This window comes from Scyliorhinus torazame, chromosome 17 (genome assembly GCF_047496885.1).
Source record: "Scyliorhinus torazame isolate Kashiwa2021f chromosome 17, sScyTor2.1, whole genome shotgun sequence".
Taxonomy (NCBI): domain Eukaryota; kingdom Metazoa; phylum Chordata; class Chondrichthyes; order Carcharhiniformes; family Scyliorhinidae; genus Scyliorhinus; species Scyliorhinus torazame.
In genome coordinates this window covers 125,690,248-125,708,923 of record NC_092723.1, presented here as the reverse complement: position 1 = coordinate 125,708,923, position 18,676 = coordinate 125,690,248, and the positions used below count along the sequence as shown (strand labels likewise).

The 18,676-nt window shown below is 43.2% G+C and overlaps 1 protein-coding gene across 2 annotated transcripts in view; it reads right to left on the bottom strand.

The window, feature by feature from the left end:
* Window positions 1-18,676, bottom strand: part of LOC140394126 (lipase maturation factor 1-like) — a 579,371-nt gene that overhangs the window by 125,722 nt on the left and 434,973 nt on the right. For both annotated transcript variants that reach the window (XM_072481000.1, XM_072481001.1), the window contains exons 4-5: window positions 11,301-11,484; window positions 2,768-2,921 (exon numbers count right to left, since the gene is read on the bottom strand). In XM_072481000.1, the coding sequence (XP_072337101.1) occupies window positions 2,768-2,921; window positions 11,301-11,484 (338 nt within the window). The remainder of the gene's footprint in view (window positions 1-2,767; window positions 2,922-11,300; window positions 11,485-18,676) is intronic.

Sequence of the window (18,676 nt, the reverse complement as noted above, 5' to 3'; positions counted from 1 at the left end):
ATCATGAATTTAACTTCATCGTGTATATTTACTGTGGAGTTGATATTCTATTCAACATAACTTTCAAATTTATGGCATTATTTATTTTTAAAAACTGGTCGCAGAGATTTTCCCTGCTGTTCAATTCTGGACTGATGACTATTGCTGATTGATGGCTTGTGGAATCTTGCTCTACGCTGTCAATGGTTGACAGTCCTGGTGTAGGGGACAGTTTGAGGCACCTCTCAGTGTGTCAGAACTTGCTGACTATGTGAAGACAACTTCCTGAAATGTCACAGTTACAGTCTCCACAGTAATTACCTTGTGGTGTTTTGTTTGAACATAATTACAGAGATTAATACTCTAAGGACCTAGTTAGTATTTCTGTAAAATGACCAAACGTTCATAGAATCGTACAACACTGAAGGAGGCCATTTGGTCCAACACATCTGCGCCAGCTCTTTCAAAGAACTGTCTATTTTAACCCCATGGCCCAGCTTTCTTCCCCATAAGACTGAAAATAAGTCCCCTCCAATTACTTATCCAATTTACTTTTGAAAGTTATGATTCTGAATTATGAATCTGATTCTACCACTCTTTCAGATAGTGCATTCCAGATCATATTTTGACAGGAATTAAATTGTTCACACACTTAATTTGTGTCAAATTCATTATCATATTGGGAGTTTAACAGCAGCAGAATTACTGGCATCATGCACAAAATAAATGCAAGCTCACTAATAACATCACATCATATGAAAGTCCAGTTACAGGCACCATGTTTATTTTGCCCCAAAGTAGACACCAGGAATCTGCTATCTACAAAGCCTGACATACAGTTCTGAAAAGGTGAATGACTTAACACTTTCTGTATAACAGCTGTTTGTAAATGTGAGGAGCGAATCCATTTCTGTGGTCACCGAGGCTAATGTTTCCCTTCACCACTCAGGCAGTAATTGGAATGAATCTGCCAGCTCACTCTCACTCCACTGAAATCAATGGGATGAAGACTGGCAAGGTTCAACAATGGGAGAGCTCCACCTGATTACCAGCCAAGGTGTGAAGCACCCATTGTGCCAAATTGACTCACCGATACAAGATGCATTCGTATCAAATTTACTTAACCCCAGTTCATAGAATCGTGACACAGCACTGAGGAGGTCATTCTGCCCACCATTCCTGTGCTAGCTCTTAGGTAGAACTATATAATTATAGTAATCCCACTCCTCTGCTCTGATCTCAGAGTCCTGTAACTTGTTTTCTTCAAGTATTTATCCAATTCTATGTTTTAAATCATATTATTGAACCTACTTCCGACCTTTCAAGCATAACCCAAGCCAACAACCCTGGGTTGCTCTATTTAGATAAGAAAAGAATGAGAAGAGATTTGGTCGAGGTATTCAAAATCATATGTAGACAGAGAGAAATTGTTCCTGTTGGTGTCAGAGTGGAATAAAAGGCCACCAATTTAACGCGATTGGCAGATAACAGGAAACTTTTTTTATGCAGTGAGTAATTAGGATCTGGAAAGCACTGCCTGAGAGTGTGGAGGAGGCAGATTCAATTGTGGCTTTCAAAAAGGGAATTGGATAATTACTTGAAGGAAAAAGACTTGCACCGTTGTGGGGGAAAAGCAGGGGAGTGGGACTAGCAAAGTTGTTCTTTCAGTGAGCCGGTATCGACGGGATGAGCCGAATGGCCTCCTTATGTGCTGGAAAGTTTTTTGGTTTTCCCCCAGAAGAGTTGCTGGTTTTACTCTCCCAAAAGCATTCATGATTTTGAATACCTCCATCAAATTTCCTCACCTTCCTCTGTACTAACAACAACTGTAGCATATTTAGTCTTTCTACTCAAGTTTCTCAAGGCCCTTATGAAATGAGAGGCAGCAGTATCCATGGACAGGTCAAGAGAAAGCTCAGGTGAAACAGGCTAGAAATTTAAGGACTCCCCCACCCCAGGGTGGGCTATCAGGCCCAGAGAGAAAAATTAGGCACCTTAGCCGCAGCGCCATGCTGTCTATCTCCGCTGGAATTTACCCACGGCATTGGAGGCATCTGCGGCCTGCTTGTTCGTGGGCCAATTAAGGGCAACTTAAGACCTCCTCCTGGAATATTACTGTTGGGAGGTGTCAATGCCACATGGCAAGGCTGGCAGGTAAAACCTGGCGGTCTTTTTGCGGGCTAAGGGAGGGGTCTCTCCTGTCTCCCTGTGTTTAACTGAGCTGTCCCTGCATTCCCTGATAAACACGGCCTCTCCACTCCCACTTGTTGGCAAAACCCTGGGACTTACCTTGAAATCCAGGTTCATGGCATCTCTTCTTCGGTAACTGGCTGCAGTCCCAGCAGTGGCCACCGCTACCAGTGGCAACTGCTGGTATTAGAATACCTCTGGCCATTTGATTGCTCAACAGTTCTTGGAGGTGGAACTTGCTCCCATATGAGGGTCTAAGCCCCACATCGAGCCAATTAATGGCCTGACAGCTGTGCAGGACAAGCAGAAGGGGACTCGCCAACGACATTTCAGTCAGGCGGGCAAAGCAACAAATGCCAGTAGGAGGTATGATAAATAAGTGTCAAAACCAGCCAGCAGCAAACTCGGATAAAAGTTAGAGCAACAATAAAACCATTAAATTAAACTAGGGATACCTCAAATAAAACAAGCAATGATAGCCAGATAGGATATTAATTATGGCTTGTGGCAAATCCTAACTCACTTTTGACAATGCAAAATAACGCTCACATAAAGGATAACAATATTATTGCATCATGCAACTATTTCTGCTTCACACCTTCCAAAGGCTCCATAAGTGTTGACAATTCGTAGTGGATTAAAGGAAGTGTTCATCATTTGTTTTGAGCTGAGCAAGTTTACAATTACTGGCAGACTGAGGTAGGCGATAAGAACCCCAAAGGAGATGTTCAGCGCTCGTCGAATAAAGGCACCTGAAGAAATAGACAGAGAACAAAATCATTTTAATACTTTATCATGGTCCAGAAACATCGGAAGTGCTAAACAAAAGAAAGGCCCAGCTCGTTCACCTCTTCCCCTCCTGCTTGTTGCTTCACATGATGACAATAGAGTTATTGATTAATCATAGCGATCAAATCTCTATTAATTAGTCGACAATAAACCCAGACATGACTTCAGGAAAACCCCAGTGGTGCAATGTCCCACGTCACCTGTGCCTCCCAAGTATGCTTCACCATGTGTGATTTCAAAGTCAACTAGTCCTTGTGGTGAAAAAAGAAAGACTTGCAATTAAATTGCTTCTTTCACAGCCTCTGGGTACCCAAAAGTGCTTTACAGCCATTGGCTTACTTTTCTGAGGTGTTGTAACGTAGCTAATTTCTGGAATTCAAGATCCCACAACAGAAATGAGGTAATGATCAGGTAATCTATTTTTGTGACATTGGTTGAGGCAAATAAATGTTGGCGAGGACACTGCGCAGAACTCCCCTACTGAGCCGAGGGGGCAGACAGGACTTCATTTAAATTCTCATCACAGAGTGCAGCACTCACAGTCCAAAGGCAGAGCCGCACCCCGCTCTCTCAGAGGAACAAGGAAGATGAACCATTTGACCATTTCTTTACTCTCAACAGCTGTGCAGCGGCAATACCCTCGAACATTAGGGTGATGTTTTATGTTCATTGCTTCTAGCAAAAGTGTAGAAATGGACAAAGAAACAGCCGGGTACATTTCCCTCTTTGTTTACATTGTTGTTACATCTAGTGAACTGAGGTACTCCTTGCCAGTGAAGTGCGATCACAAATGTCTAGCAGGAAACCTAGCATCAGTGCCATTACACTGGAATACACCTCTCTGAACCCGTGTCTTCATATCACTCTCTTCTCCTTTAACAAGGTCCTTAAAGTCCACCTCCTTTTCTTGCCCTAATATCTCATGAAATGATTTTGTGTGATAATTGCCCCAATGAAATGCCTTGCTACGCCTTGCTTTGCTAAAGGCACTATATAAATAAAACCTGTTGTTCTTGTGGCATTGCAACTTTTAGTTAAATATTTAACAAGTGAGATAGGCCAAAATAGGACAGCATAATTTGCTGTTCTGAATGCGACAGTGAAGGACGGCAATATATTTCTATGCCAGGATGGTGAGTGACTTGGAGGGGAACTTCAAGGTGGTGGTGTTCCCATATGTCTGCTACACTTGGCCTTCTAGATGATAGCGGCGCATGGGTTAGGAACGTGCTGTCCAAGGAGACTTGGTGAGTTCTCTCAGTGCATTTTGTGGATGGTGCACATTTATGGTACATACTTATGACCAGCAAGAGAACCTTCGGTCCCCACACTGGGTTCATCAGTTACCGAATGACACAGGTAAGGGGAAGCAAAACCCCGGCACAAGGAATGTCCACAATAAATATCCAATGGGCACGTAAAATATTTTCCATTGAAAAAGTGTGATACCAATAATTGTGTATAAAGTTTAAAATAAGTTACTGATCATTAACAAATGTCAAGGCAAAGGGATTTAGGTGAACATGATGTTTCAGTGAAAAATCTTATTCTGCAGTTGTTATTTCATAGGCTTCAGCAATGCAGTCCTTGGTATGAAGTTAAAGATACCACTGCACCAATCAGTCAAATGATACAGTTGAATTTATTTGGTCAACTCTGGCTTTCTCTTATTCATTTCATCAGTTCCTATTGCTGAGGATATTCTTGATTACTGGGGCAAGGTTTTAAAAAGATTTTAAGGTAGGTTTGTACCTTGGTAATATGTATTGACTTTTTACTGCTAAGCTCCCAGGTGAAAGCTATAAATTACATTCCTGATGCAGTGGGAGCATATTACTGACAGTCAATTTAAATCCACTGGAATAGGACCTAAATAGGTATTAACAATGGTTCAGTGAGTAGCAAGCTCATCCCCATGAGACAGCAAGTTGTGGGTCGGAGATTTGAGCACAAAATTGAAGCTAACATTTCAGGGCAGTAACGAGGGAATGCTGCTATCAGATTAGATGCTGAAAAGAGACCCACAGCTTCCCTTTCAGATGAGCAAAAGATCTCCTATTCAGAGGGGAAAGGAGTTCCCCCAGGGTCCTGGACAATAGTTATTGCTTAACCAACATCATTCGGGCAGATTATCTGGTCAAGTATCTCATTGCTCTTTGTGGGATCTTGTTCTGCAAAACTTGGCTGCCGTTTTTCCAACATTACAACATTAACTGCACTTCATTGACTGCAAAGCGCTTTAGGACATCTTGGCAGCTCTTTCTTTCATTTTGAACCATTCTCAACTCAGTTCCTTCTCCTTTACCAAATGTTTCAGCTCTGCTTAGATTGAAGATTTATCCTTTCTTTTGTATTCACCCCAGCGGCAGGCTGGGCGAATTGTGAAGTGGATTAGGTTCAACTATCACCTTAATTTGAAGCTGCAATAAAGGAACACCGCGTTGACTACAGGTATCCCAGGATAAAACATTTCTGGTTAATGTCAACTTTGTCCTATGGGCTGTGGCCCTGAAATATGAATCTGGTGCTTCTATTTGGTGCAGTAACCGGATTCACTAGGATGGCACTTTGTTTCTTCTGGGCTTTAATCGTAGCCGCCAAATATCACATCAGGAGTTCTCTGCAGCATTACCCTCGGCCCAGTCACCTTCAGCTCCTTCACCGATAACCTTTCTTCCATCAGAAAGTCAGGAGTGGAGATGTTGCCTGATGACTCTGTGTTGCTTCATAACTCCTCCCTACAGCAGGAACTGGATAATAGACTGGATTGAGTTGACAATTGGTGGGGAACATAAGTGCCTGGTAATGATCATCACGCACAAGAGAAAGTCAGTCAGGTGCTAGTGATCGTCAATAATACCATCATTGCCAAGTTGCTCACTCTCAACGTCTTGTGGGGCATTACAGGCCAGAAGCTTAAGTATCAACCATGTGGCTACAGCACCAGGACAGAGGCTGGGTACTTGTCAGAAAGCAGCTTACTCCTCATCCCTCAAAACCTACCTATCTTGTGAAAGGCTCAGTTCAGGAGTGTTAGGGAATGCTCATCACACTCCTGGATGAGTGCAGCCGCAATTACATTAAAGAAGCTCGCTACCACCCAGTTCATTTGACTGGCACCCTGTGAACAGGCACAAGTTGCAGGCTCATTGCAGCTACAGTATGCAACGTAAGAGCTGACCAAAGTTACTTTGACAGCACTCCCCCAATGTCCCCTCCAACCTTGACCACCGGGAAGGACACAACAAACAATATTGTGCCAGCACCATCGCCTTCAAAAATTCTCTCTAGTCCCTGACCATTCTGATTTGGAGATATACCAACATTCTTTAGCTGTTGCTAGGTCAATATTATGGAGTTCTCCACATTGGAGATTGTTTGAGCACTCTTGTCCATCACTATTTTCTCAGGGCAACTAAGAATGGTCAATAAATGCAGTGCCAGCATCCCAGAGAATACATTTTAAAAAGCAGAACTGAGGTGCAGTGGTTAGCACTGCTGCCTCATAGTGCTGAGGATCTGGGTTCGATCAAGGGTCACTGTCCATGTAGAGTTTGCACAGTCTCCCTGGGTCTGCGTGGGTCTCAGTCCCACAACCGAAAGGTGTACAGGGTAGGTGAATTGGTCACGCTAAATTGCTCAATAATTGGAAAAAAAAATAAAAAGCAGAACTTAGCCAACGGTGCTTCAGTGCAGTTAAAGCCTTTGTATGTTCAGCAATACCTAGTGGAGTACGATTGGATTACAAAGTGTTAATGTGATAAAGTGTGAATCTGGTAATTCAGTCCAACTTGTCCATGATGGGCCCCACGTGAGCCTCATCCTATTTCTCTTTATCTAACCCCATCAACATATCCTTCTATTCTTCTTTCCCTCATGCTTGTCTGGGGGAACATTGTGGCAGTGAGTTTCACATTATAATCAATCTCTGGATAAAAAGGGCTTTCCCTGAATTCCCTATTGGATTTATTAGTGACCACCTTATATTAATAACCACTGGGTCTGGTCTCACACACAATATTCAGACTTATTCTCTGCTTCTCCACCCTGCCGTAACTAAGACAGGAAACGTAATGATTCATTATGGGTGTGCTTTGTGCAACAATGCTGCCTTAAGATCAGCTGCCATGGATTTTATACAACAATCATCATCGGCGGTACAGCACTGAAAAGACTTTGCACATTTCCGCTGATCACTCTGGCCGCATTGCCATCCAGCTCGCTGACGGTCCACATTTGTATATGACAAAAGGTAGCAAAAAGGATGCTGCCACTCTTCGGGAGTGGGGAGAAAACAAAAACGAGATCAGTGCTACAGCTTCTTGCCTTTCTCAAGACTCTGACTATCAAATCAGAACTGCATTCTTTACAAATTGGAATTTTAGTAACTATAAAATTCAACAGTAATCACTCACTGTAACCTGAAGCAAATCTGGCTTTCATTTCATTTTAATCCAAAGACATTAACATTCGGGGTCTGGTTAATTAACTTTTCCCAAAGCACAACTGCCATAAATGAATATTTATTAAATGCACGTTCTTGATATATTGGTCATTACAACAAAATAATGAGCCACAGTGACAGCACGGAGCCAAGTGTTTAGTTGCTGGACTGGAGTACTCACTGACGAACAGCATACATTTAAAATGTACTGCTTAATGACACAGGTGTTAATGCAATGTTTTAATTGCACATATACCGTGACACACGTGAGCAATTACAACTTTGAAAACAATCATGCAATGATATGAAAGAAAGTGTGGTGACAATATAATGTGGTTGTTACTCCTTAATGTGCAACAGGCTTATTTCAAAAAATGGAAATCAGACTAAAAGAAGATTTATTGAACTATTAGAGGTAAGCCTAAATTTTACAGTGCAGCGCTTCTGATCTCAATTGGGTGACAGCAGGAACTCTGCATTTTTGATTCCCTGGTGCTGAGCTTGAAAGTGGAAAACTGGAATGTTCACTATCCTGTAAAATCCAAGTGCACGCAAGTGAAAGTGAGAGAGGGCAGAGAAAGGCCATGCAAGAGTCTGTGTATGTGCATAACCAGCAACCTGCTACCTCCCCTCTGACATGAAGAATGGTTGAGCTACTGTAATATACTTCATGCCCATGGTAACTATATCTCGGAAAGGGAGTCGGTTAGCTCAGTTGGCTGAATGGCTGGTTCGTGATGCAGAGCGAGGCCAACAGCGCGGGTTCAATTCCCGTACCGGCTGAGGTTATTCATGAAGTTCCGGCCTTGGTGTGGTGGCCCTCACATTAAATCACCACCAGTCAGCTCTCCCCCTCAAAGGGGAAAGCAGCCTGTGGTCTTTGGGGACTCTGTAACTTTCACTTTTATCTCAGAAGGGCTGAACACTTTCACATAGGTGAGGAGAAAGGTCATAATTTAGAGCTATATATCTAAACACTATTAATGCCTCTCAACTATTCCTTGTTTTTGTGTTCTATACATCAAGTAGGTAAAGGGTTATAATAATCTTTTATTGTCACAAGTAGGCTTACATTAACACTGCAATGAAGGTACTGTGAAAAGCCCCTAGTCGCCACATTCCGGCGCCTGTCCGGGTACACAGAGGGAGAATTCAGAATTCTCAACTGGTACAGGAATTGAACTCGCGCTGCTGGCCTTGTTCTTCATCACAAACGAGCTGTCTAGCCCACTGAGCTAAACCAGCCCTGCAAAGAAAATATGGAACGCTTCACGAATTTGCGGGTAGCTGAAGACGACAACGTTTGCATTGTATTCTCTCTTCACTGAAGTTATAAATTAAAAATGCAATTCATGGATTACCTCAGTTGTATTGGTGAAATCTGACTAACCAACAGTTCTCAAGCTGTTTCCACACAGTGACTTGTTTTAACTGCAAACAACCCAGGTGAGTGGGTATGTAGGATATGGTATGGGTTGACTTTGTAGGAAGCAGAGAAAACGGAGGAACATTTGAATAATAATTCAAATTCCAATAATAATAATTGGTAGCACAGTGGGGGCGGCACGGTAGCATGGTGATTAGCACCATTGCTTCACAGCGCCAGGGTCCCAGGTTCGATTCCCGACTTGGGTCACTGTCTGTGAGGAGTCTGCACATTCTCGCAGTGTTTGCATGCGTTTCCTCCGGTGCTCCGGTTTCATAGAATTTTTTTTTTTCATAGAATTTACAGTGCAGAAGGAGGCCATTCGGCCCATCGAGTCTGCACCGGCTCTTGGAAAGTGCACTCTACCCAAGGTCAGCACCTCCACCCTATCCCCATAACCTAGTAACCCCACCCAACACTAAGGACAATTTTGGACACTAAGGGCAATTTATCATGGCCAATCCACCTAACCTGCACATCTTTGGACTGTGGGAGGAAACCGGAGCACCCGGAGGAAACCCACGCACACACGGGGAGGATGTGCAGACTCCGCACAGACAGTGAACCAAGCCGGAATCGAACCTGGGACCCTGGAGCTGTGACGCAATTGTGCTATCCACAATGCATCCGTGCTGCCCCCCCTACAAGTTTCCTCCCACAAGTCCCAAAAGACATATTGTTAGGTGAATTGGACATTCTGAATTCTCCGTCAGTGTACCCGAACAGGTGCCGGAGTGGGACGCTTAGGGGATTTTCAGAGTAACTTCATTGCAGTGTTAATATAAGCCTACTTGTGACAATAATAAAGATTATTATTCGATTATAAAATGATAGCATTTGAGAATAAATGATGTGATATGGCAAAATGATTGCAATTGAGTGCAGTTGATGTCAATGAAAGCTGTTGAAAGCAAATAATATGAAACATTTCAGGTGGGGGATGCTTCAAATGGCCCTTCTCCTACTTCAACTAACTCTATCAGCAAAATCTTCTAATCCTTTCTGTCTTGCCTTTTGACCCCCAGGTTTGGACTCCCTTACATTCTCTATGTCTACTCTATCAAACTCCTTCCGAGTTTCAAATACATAGTTTTAGGTCTTACCTCAGCTTTCGCTTTCTTGAGAAAAGACTGATCAGTCTTTCCTGATATTCTTTATATATCATGTGTTCTCACAAGCAATTATCTGGCTATCGTTCTATTTCATTATCTTTCAGAAATAACCAGTTAGCCGTCATTTTCACACAGAACCACACTTGTGATGTCAAATGTGTCTATCCTAGGTCCCAGCTGATTATGTACGCAGTGGGTAGGGTCACATTGCTCACCCCACTCCCCCCATTCCCCACCCACTGTTTCTCTCTCACCCCTCTCTCTTACCTGACTCTCACCACACCCCTTATTCCCCTCCTACAACCCCTCTTAATACCCTCTCCAAAGCTCTCTATTGTCTTCCTTTCTCCCCCTCCTGAATATTTCCCTTGCTTTTCCCCCTTCTTTCAACCTACGTCGCCTCCCCCTTCTTTCTCCCTACTTCACCCGCTCACCTCTTCTTTCCCTTTTCCTCCTCTTCTCTCGTCTTCCCTCCTCCCCCCCTCTCACTAACTGATGATCTTTGTTACAGGCCAAGTTGGAAGCCGAAAATGGCGTTTTTTGGGGCGGCCCTGTGGAGATTTGAAATGGGTGTGGGAGTAGGGTGGACTGTGGAGGCAGGAAATAAGCGAAGCTGGGGTCAGACTGGTGCGAGCCTGGGGTCGGACCAGAGTGAGGACGGGGTTGGACCAGAGCGAGGACGGGGTCGGACCGGAGCGAGGCTGGGGTCGGGCCGGAGCGAGGCCGGAGTCGGACAGGAGCGAGGCCGGAGTTGGACCGGAGTGAGGCCGGAGTCGGAGCAAAGTGAGGCCGGAGTTGGAGCAGAATGAGGCCGGGTTGGGAGCGAGGTGGGATATGTTTGAGTGCTCCGGGATAGCTTTGAGCACAGTGGGATGGTTTTAAGAGCACCACCAAATTTGATATCAAATTCATTGTAAATGAGAGCTATTGATGTCAAATTGTAATTGAGAACATTGAATGCACATGAAAGCAAAGATGATGTCAAAAGATTCAGGTAGGGAAACTCTGGTATTGACCATTTGGGCTGAATGACCTGTCTCTGTGTTTTACTTTAGGTAAAAGTGATTCATCAGGCAAGTGATCCAAACTAGTCAAACTAATTCACATTTGATTTCGAATTCAGATTCAATCTCCTCTTTAAATTATTCTTCAATTGATTTACTCAGCACTATTGACTGAAGTCTATACGCATGTTCTACCTAATGGAAGTGATGCCAGCATCAGTTGACATTTTGAGATCAAGACTGACTGCGGGAAGGAATGAAAACTTTGTCGTGAATGAGTTAAGGAATAAAAGTAAAGTTCATGGAAAAGGCATTTGTCAAAAAAAGTGGTTAGGCCGTTAATCAAGATCACATACCATAATGAGTAGGTGGTTTCTGACCCAGTGCCTCCTTAGCTTGAATCTTGGATACTTGATCTTTGACCCCCCCTTGTCGTGAGCCAAAGAGAAAGGCCAGATTGGAGTCGTCAAAGCAGGCAATATTTGGAACAATAGTCAACCAGTTCAAGAAGCTGAGATTCCCACTTATGATGAGTAGGACCTGTAGAGAATGGAGGAAAATCAGATTTACAGCTGCAATATACCAAGATAGTGACACTATAAAGCTCTTGTACACATTATGCCGTTTATTTTGTTGATATAATGTTCAATTATTATCAAGTCACTTTATGGCATTGCCCATTTTTTATCACATTATGTCAAAACACCAAACCATTCTCTATTTCTTTCGATATACTGTACGTCAGTGTGTTTTATAACAGAACACAATTCCTGTTTTTTCTTTCTTATATTGTAACATTTCAACAAATCCAATGTTAAAAGTAAACAGTTTTCTTGGCTTGCATTATCAGGAATTTCTATCCTCAGAAGCATGGCATTAAATTTCTGATAAACTACATGTTCATACACATTCATAAAACATTTATTTTCCTATTGTTCACTGTCTTGCCAATGTAAACACCATGCCGTCTCTCCAATTTAGACTTTGTTATAATAGTTCCATAATTATCTAATTCATTCAGCTTTTGCTTACATCATTGCTCCATAATTTCATTCTGAATTATGATAAAATCGCTACAGTGCATAAGGAAGCCATTCGGCCCATCGACCCTCTGAAAGAGCACCTAACCTAGGCCTACCCCACCGCCCCAACGCCACAACCCCACCTAACCTGCACATCTCTGGACCGTGGGAGGAAACTGGAGTACCTGGAGGAAACCCACCCAGACATGGAGAGAACGTGCAATCTCCACACAGATGGTCTTCCAAGGCCGAAATTTAACCTGGGTCCCTGGTGCTGTGAAGCAGCAGTGCTAACCACTGTGCCATCATGCATTAACATTGCATGAACACACTTTACTGAGAGAGGTGGAAGTGATAGGTAAAAGGGGAAATAACTGAGTTTGGGGAAAGAGATGTGGAGTGGTGACTGAAAATGGTCAAAGCAATGATGAGCCTCATTAGACTGGATACTTTCAGTGAGCAGTCAGGAGGCCTTAAAAGAGACATCACTACATTCTCCCCATGTTTGCTTGGGTTTCGCCCCCACAACCCAAAGATGTGTAGGGTAGGTGGATTGGCCACATTAAATTGCCCCGTAATTGGAAAAAATGAATTGGGTACTCTAAATTTATTAAAAAAGAGACTGAAAAACATGAAAAAATTTAATAAAATATGGCATTGCACAGGATGACCTGGACTTGAAACCCGATGCCAGGCCAAAGTTAGGTTTGATCGACATTTTGATACATGAGCCTTTAACTGGCAGCTCGGGTATTTGAACGGAGAGAACATTGGGCTGCTGGCAAGTAAGTATTGAGAGGAAGGATGCAGCATGTAGTTGGAGGTGGTCACTGTGGAGCTCGTGGGTGTAGAGTAAAGGGTTAACATCAGAAGCATACATGATGCTAATGTTATAATGATGTCAGATCACATGACTGAGAAATAAGAGAGACCTTGAAAAGAGCGGAAGCTCTTTACTTGCGTGGAGGTCCAAATGTGCAAATATTTGCTGTAAACAAATAGTCCTGGTTAAAAAGACTATGAACTCGAACAGCATACTTTAGGGAGACTCGGCAGCCCCCAAACCCCATCTAAACCCGTACCACACAATAGAGATGTGGAGTTGGGCACACCTATTCTCGAAAAAGCTTGTTGGAACCAGCTTTAACAAAAACTGCTTTTGTTTGGTGGTTGTGGTGGGCATTGAATAATACTAAAGTTGTTGCTGTTCAAAACGGCTTTAAACAGGCATCGGATCACTCATTTTATTTACAAGGGACTTGATGTATCTTTTATGGGCAACACGGTAGCACAAGTCACGGGTGGCTTCACAGCGCCAGGGTCCCAGGTTCGATTCCCCGCTGGGTCACTGTGCGGAGTCTGCACATTCTCCTCGTGTCTGCGTGGGTTTCCTCCGGGTGCTCCGGTTTCCTCCCACAGTCCAAAGATGTGCAGGTTAGGTGGAGTGGCCATTGCCCTTAGTATCCAGAAAGGTGAGGAGGGGTTATTGGGTTACGAGAATAGGGTGGAGGTGGGGGCTTAAGTGGGTTGGTGCAGACTCGATGGGCCGAATGGCCTCCTCCTGCACTGTATGTTCTATGGTCGTCACGGGTGGCTGTAAAAAGACCTGACCCAATTCCACGTTGGATGTTTTTCAGGCAGACTTGGAATGCAGGACATTTGTCCCCAACTTTGTTGTCTCAGCATTTATGCGCCTCTCAGGCAGGCACAATTTGGTCCAGTTTCTACATCATGAAACATTAAATAAATTAACAAGGTAAATCCTGATTAAGCCCTGATCAAAGTAAACCAGGGAAGTAGGAGCAGATGACAGAATTCAAAATTTATAAAAAAATTAATTTAAACCAAATTTCAGGCAGAGCTTCAGAGAAATGTGCTTAGAGGAGCAGGGACTGGAGCTATAGGATAGATCTTACAACGACACAGTTGAGCAACTAAAGATAAGTACACTGATGAAAGCATACCATTTTTGATTGCTCGCTTCACAGTAAGCTCTTATCGCTGACAAATCCTTTTTATTTTGCTATGACGTAATGTTTAATCAAAAGAAAAATAACAAAAGCGACCAATTAAATTCGAGAAATAAAGTCAGGAGTAATCAAACAAAACAAACTCTCAAAAGACATTTGGAAAGTCTGTGGTGTCACGTATTGGTTCTCGAAGGTCGTCTCGTAAAAACTAAAACTGTAATTCTAAGCAAGAAGTTGTGGGGGACACGGATTAGTGATATATACATCCTGGACTGTTTGCTTTATTTGGATGACAATTTGGGTGGGCTGACTCCTCCTGGAATTTACAGAGGCCATCCCATTTCAACTTAGCGTAAATCGAAGTAGAGAATCTTGGTTTGTCTTATCGACACCTTCCCTGGGAGAGGAGGTACTTGACAATGTGATTTCACAGGGTAACATTTTGCTAAATCATTTTTAAAAATAAATTTTGAGTACCCAATTATTTTTCTTCCAATTAAGGGTCACTTTAGCAACACCATTCCACCTAACCTGCACATCTTTGAGTTGTGGGGGTGAAACCCACCCAGACACAAGGAGAATGTGCAAACTCCACATGGACAGTGACCCGGGAACGAGATTCGAACCTGGGTCCTCAGCGCCGTAGGCAGCAGTGCTAACCACTGTGCCACATGCCGCCCGGACATTTTGCTAAATCAATGTGTCATGGTCACTGTGGTAACCTGACCACAAAAAGGTCCTCGAAGCACATTGTCAATGAATAAAGTTAACCTTCTTTAATATATAAAAATAACAAAGTTTAAAATACAGTATGGACTCAAAAGCAGGAGCAGCTAGCTAAAAATCGAAAATAACAATGACAGAATAGAATTAGAGTTAGATATGAATAACCTCAGGTAACAACAATTAATGACGCCACAGCACTTACTGATGGCATCAGCAATGGATTTAAATCAGAAGATGCATAATAATAACACTCCGTAACAGTTACCGAAGAAGCAATCACGGAAACACAGCCTGTCCAACTGTGAATCCCCTTGAGGATTCTTCCACCACATCGCACCATTTTCCAGGGAAAGACACATAACTGAAGCGTTAAAGAAATTCCGGAATGAATTTAACTTTAATTTACTATGTTTGTCCAATGTACAGTGACCAAATGAAATTTGGGCAAGTGCGCAAATCAGGGAGGGTGGGAGTTTTCCTTCAGATTCTACCCAAGCATTTTAGGAAAATGTTTGGTGAGAAGCCGAAAAATGTAATAAATCATCTTCACAGAGTACGTCATTCTCAAAAGAAAAGGCTCAGTATCTGCCTAGCATAGGTATCCACTGTACTTGTGTAGGAGAGTTAACAGAGGCAGCATCCAGCTTGTGAAAGATAATGCAATAGTCTGGGAAGATAGCAACAATTTACAGATGCCAGTGGGAGTACACTGAGGGAAAACGTAGAAAGCTGCACACACTGGCGTTATCAACCAGTTTTAGACTTTTTTTTTTGATATGCAACCTGCTGCTGCAGGTCATTCTGCTTGAATAACCTTATCTCACTATGTTTCCCTCCATTGTTTAGACTGATCGCTGTAATTGAAGAAGCTGCTGAAGATGGTAGTTGAAGTATCCCTTTACTTTATCAAACTTGAGGACAGGAGTTTATGGTAAATGCAAAGATTGTGTTGGACCCATCTTAACAGCCAGTTTGTAGTGATCTTAACACAAGTGATGTCAAACATCCAGTGGTTAATTGTTCTATTCAACTAAGGGCTTTGATTGAGCTTGTCATCATAACAAATATTCTATCAAAGGATTCCAAATAATTTCAATAATCACTTGTGCAAATGGAATGCATAACGTTTCTTCATCTCCAACCGGTTAACTTTGGAGGCATGATATTTTGAAGATTGGGTCATGGCTTTACCATTTTACTAGGACACAATGCATGGCAACTTCAAATACAATAATTTATTAGCTTAATATGCAATGTACCTACAGAAAGAAGTGTTTTTTTAAACCAACTCAGAGTATTGGATTGTGTACATTGGTAATGCGTCAACCTTTTATTGAAACCTAATTATAACTAGTGGCCAAACGTTGCCGATGTTTGTAAAGTCTCATAATGCGTAATAAAACTCCTCTCAGCCTCCAGGTCTGCCAGCACCGGGGCCTATATAACGGTGTGGGCAATTTAGCCAATTAACATGATATTTACTTTGCAAAGTGCTTTATTCCAAGCCTCCTTGCCTGTTACAGAATAGTCAATTAATTGGCCAGGATCTGGACAACCTCCCAGTCTCTGTCACCCAAAATTTCTCATCGTGTTATTTTCCAAGATGTAAGTTTTAATGTAATTGATTAAGATGTAATTTAGACACATAGAAAACAGGAGCAGGAGGAGGCCATTCTGCCCTTCGAGCCTGCTCCACCATTCACAATGATCATGGCTGATCATCCAACTCAACAGGCTAAGTCCGCTTTCCCCCCATACCCTTTGATCTCCTTTGCCCTAAGTGCTATATCTAACTGCTTCTTAAAAACATTCACTGTTTTGGCCTCAATTTGGCCTCAACTATTTCCTCTGGTAATGAATTCCACAGACCGACCACTCTCTGGGTGAAGAAATTTCTCCTCATTCTCCAAAATGGGCTTCCCCGTATCCTCAGACTGTGACCCCTGGTTCTGGAGACACCCACCATCAGGGACATCCTTCCTGCCTCTAACCTGTCTAGTCCTGTTAGAATTTTGTAGGTTTCTATGAGGTCCCCTCTCATTCTTCTGAACTCCAGCGAATACAATCCCAACCGATTCAATTTCTCCTCACACGTCAGTCCCGCCATCCCAGGAATAAGTCTGCTAATCCTTCAATGCACTCCCTCGAGATGAAGAACATCTTTCCTCAGATAAGGAGACCAAATCTGCCCACAATATTCCAGATGTGGCCTCTCTTTGAATAAAAAGATAAGCATAACACTAACTTGCGCTCCCAAATTGCTTTTTGACTATGCAGTTGTAACGGTGGAACCACGCTATGGAAAAGTATTCTGAAACGGATTTTGTCAGAAGAGTTTGCACAGATATAACTTCCACATGACTTTACTGCAGGGAAAAATAAAAGCATAGAAATTTTAAGGAATGCTTTCTGATGGAAATTCCTCGTCAGGATGGAACATTCACCGTTGCTCTGACCACAGTGCCGATTCCAGGATACAGGAGCATTTAAACATAGCACCAAAATAACGTCCCTATGTATTTATCGAGAATTTCACAAATCAAGGAGGTCCCAAAGTACCTAACAGCCACTGAAGTAATTCTGAAGTGCAGTCACTGTTGTAATGTAGGAAAACACAGCAGCCAATTTGCACACAGCAATGACATGATATTGACCAGATAATCTGTTCTGGTTACATTGGTTGAAGGCTAAATATTGATCCAGGGTACCGAGAAAGCTCGGCCCATTTTCCAGTAGTGCCATTGGCTCTCTTACTGGGCACTTGGGGCCTCAGGTGAATGTCTCATCCAAAAGATGGTAGAAATGTGCAGCACACCTACAGAACTGCACTAATGTGTCAGCCTAGATTGTGTGCTCAATATTTTGGAGTGAGACTTGAAATCACAACTTCTTGGTTGTGATCACACAAATTGTTGGTCTGAGGAATCGGATGATCTCCTACGGGACTGCTTAGAGTCAGTGGACTGGTCAGTATTTAAAAACTCTGCCACCAGCCAGAACGAGTGCGCCACTACAGTAACTGACTTCATTAGTAAGTGTGTAGAAGACTGTGTGCCAAAGAAGCAAATCCACGTGTTTCCCAACCGGAAACCCTGGATGAACAGGAATGTCCACTGCTTGCTGAAGTCTAGGTCTGAGGCATTCAAGTCAGACGACCCTGACCTCTACAAGAAAGCCAGATATGATCTAAAGAAATCCATCAAAGATGCCAAAAGACAGTACTGGACCAAGCTCGAGTCCCAGGCTAGCCACACGGATCCCCGCCGTCTATGGCAAGGTCTGCAAGACATAACGGGCGACAAGATGAAGGCATGTAAAATCGTTGGCTCCAACGCACCTCTCCCTGATGAGCTCAACGCATTCTATGCCCGCTTTGAGCAAGAGGTCAGCGAGAGCGAGCTCTTCATCTCAGAAGCCGCGGATGAACTTGTATCTGAGATCACCACTGCAGACGTCAGAGCAGCCTTCTCGAAGGTCAACCCACAGAAAACCACTGGCCCGGATGGGGTACACAGACGAGCACTCAGGTCTTGCGCGCGGATCAGCTGGCGGAGGTATTCTCAGACATCTTCAACCTCTCTTTACAACAATCTGAGGTCCCTATCTGCTTCAAAAAGACGACCATCATCCCTGTACCAAAAAGAAAATCAAACAGCATGCTTTAATGACTATCGTCCAGTGGCTCTGACATCCATCATCATGAAGTGCTTCGAAAGGTTAGTCATGGCACGAATCAACTCCAACCTCCCAGATTTCCTTGATCCACTACAGTTCGCCTACTGCTGCAACAGGCCCACAGCAGACACCATCTCCATGGCCCTGCACTCTACCGTGGAACACCTAGATAACAAAGACACCTATTTCAGACTCCTATTTATCGACTACAGCTCAGCCTTCAACACCATCATTCCTACAAAACTCATCTCCAAACTCCGTGGCCTTGGCCTCGGCTCCTCCCTCTGCGACTGGATCCTGAACTTTCTAACCCACAGGCCACAATCAGTAAAGATAGGC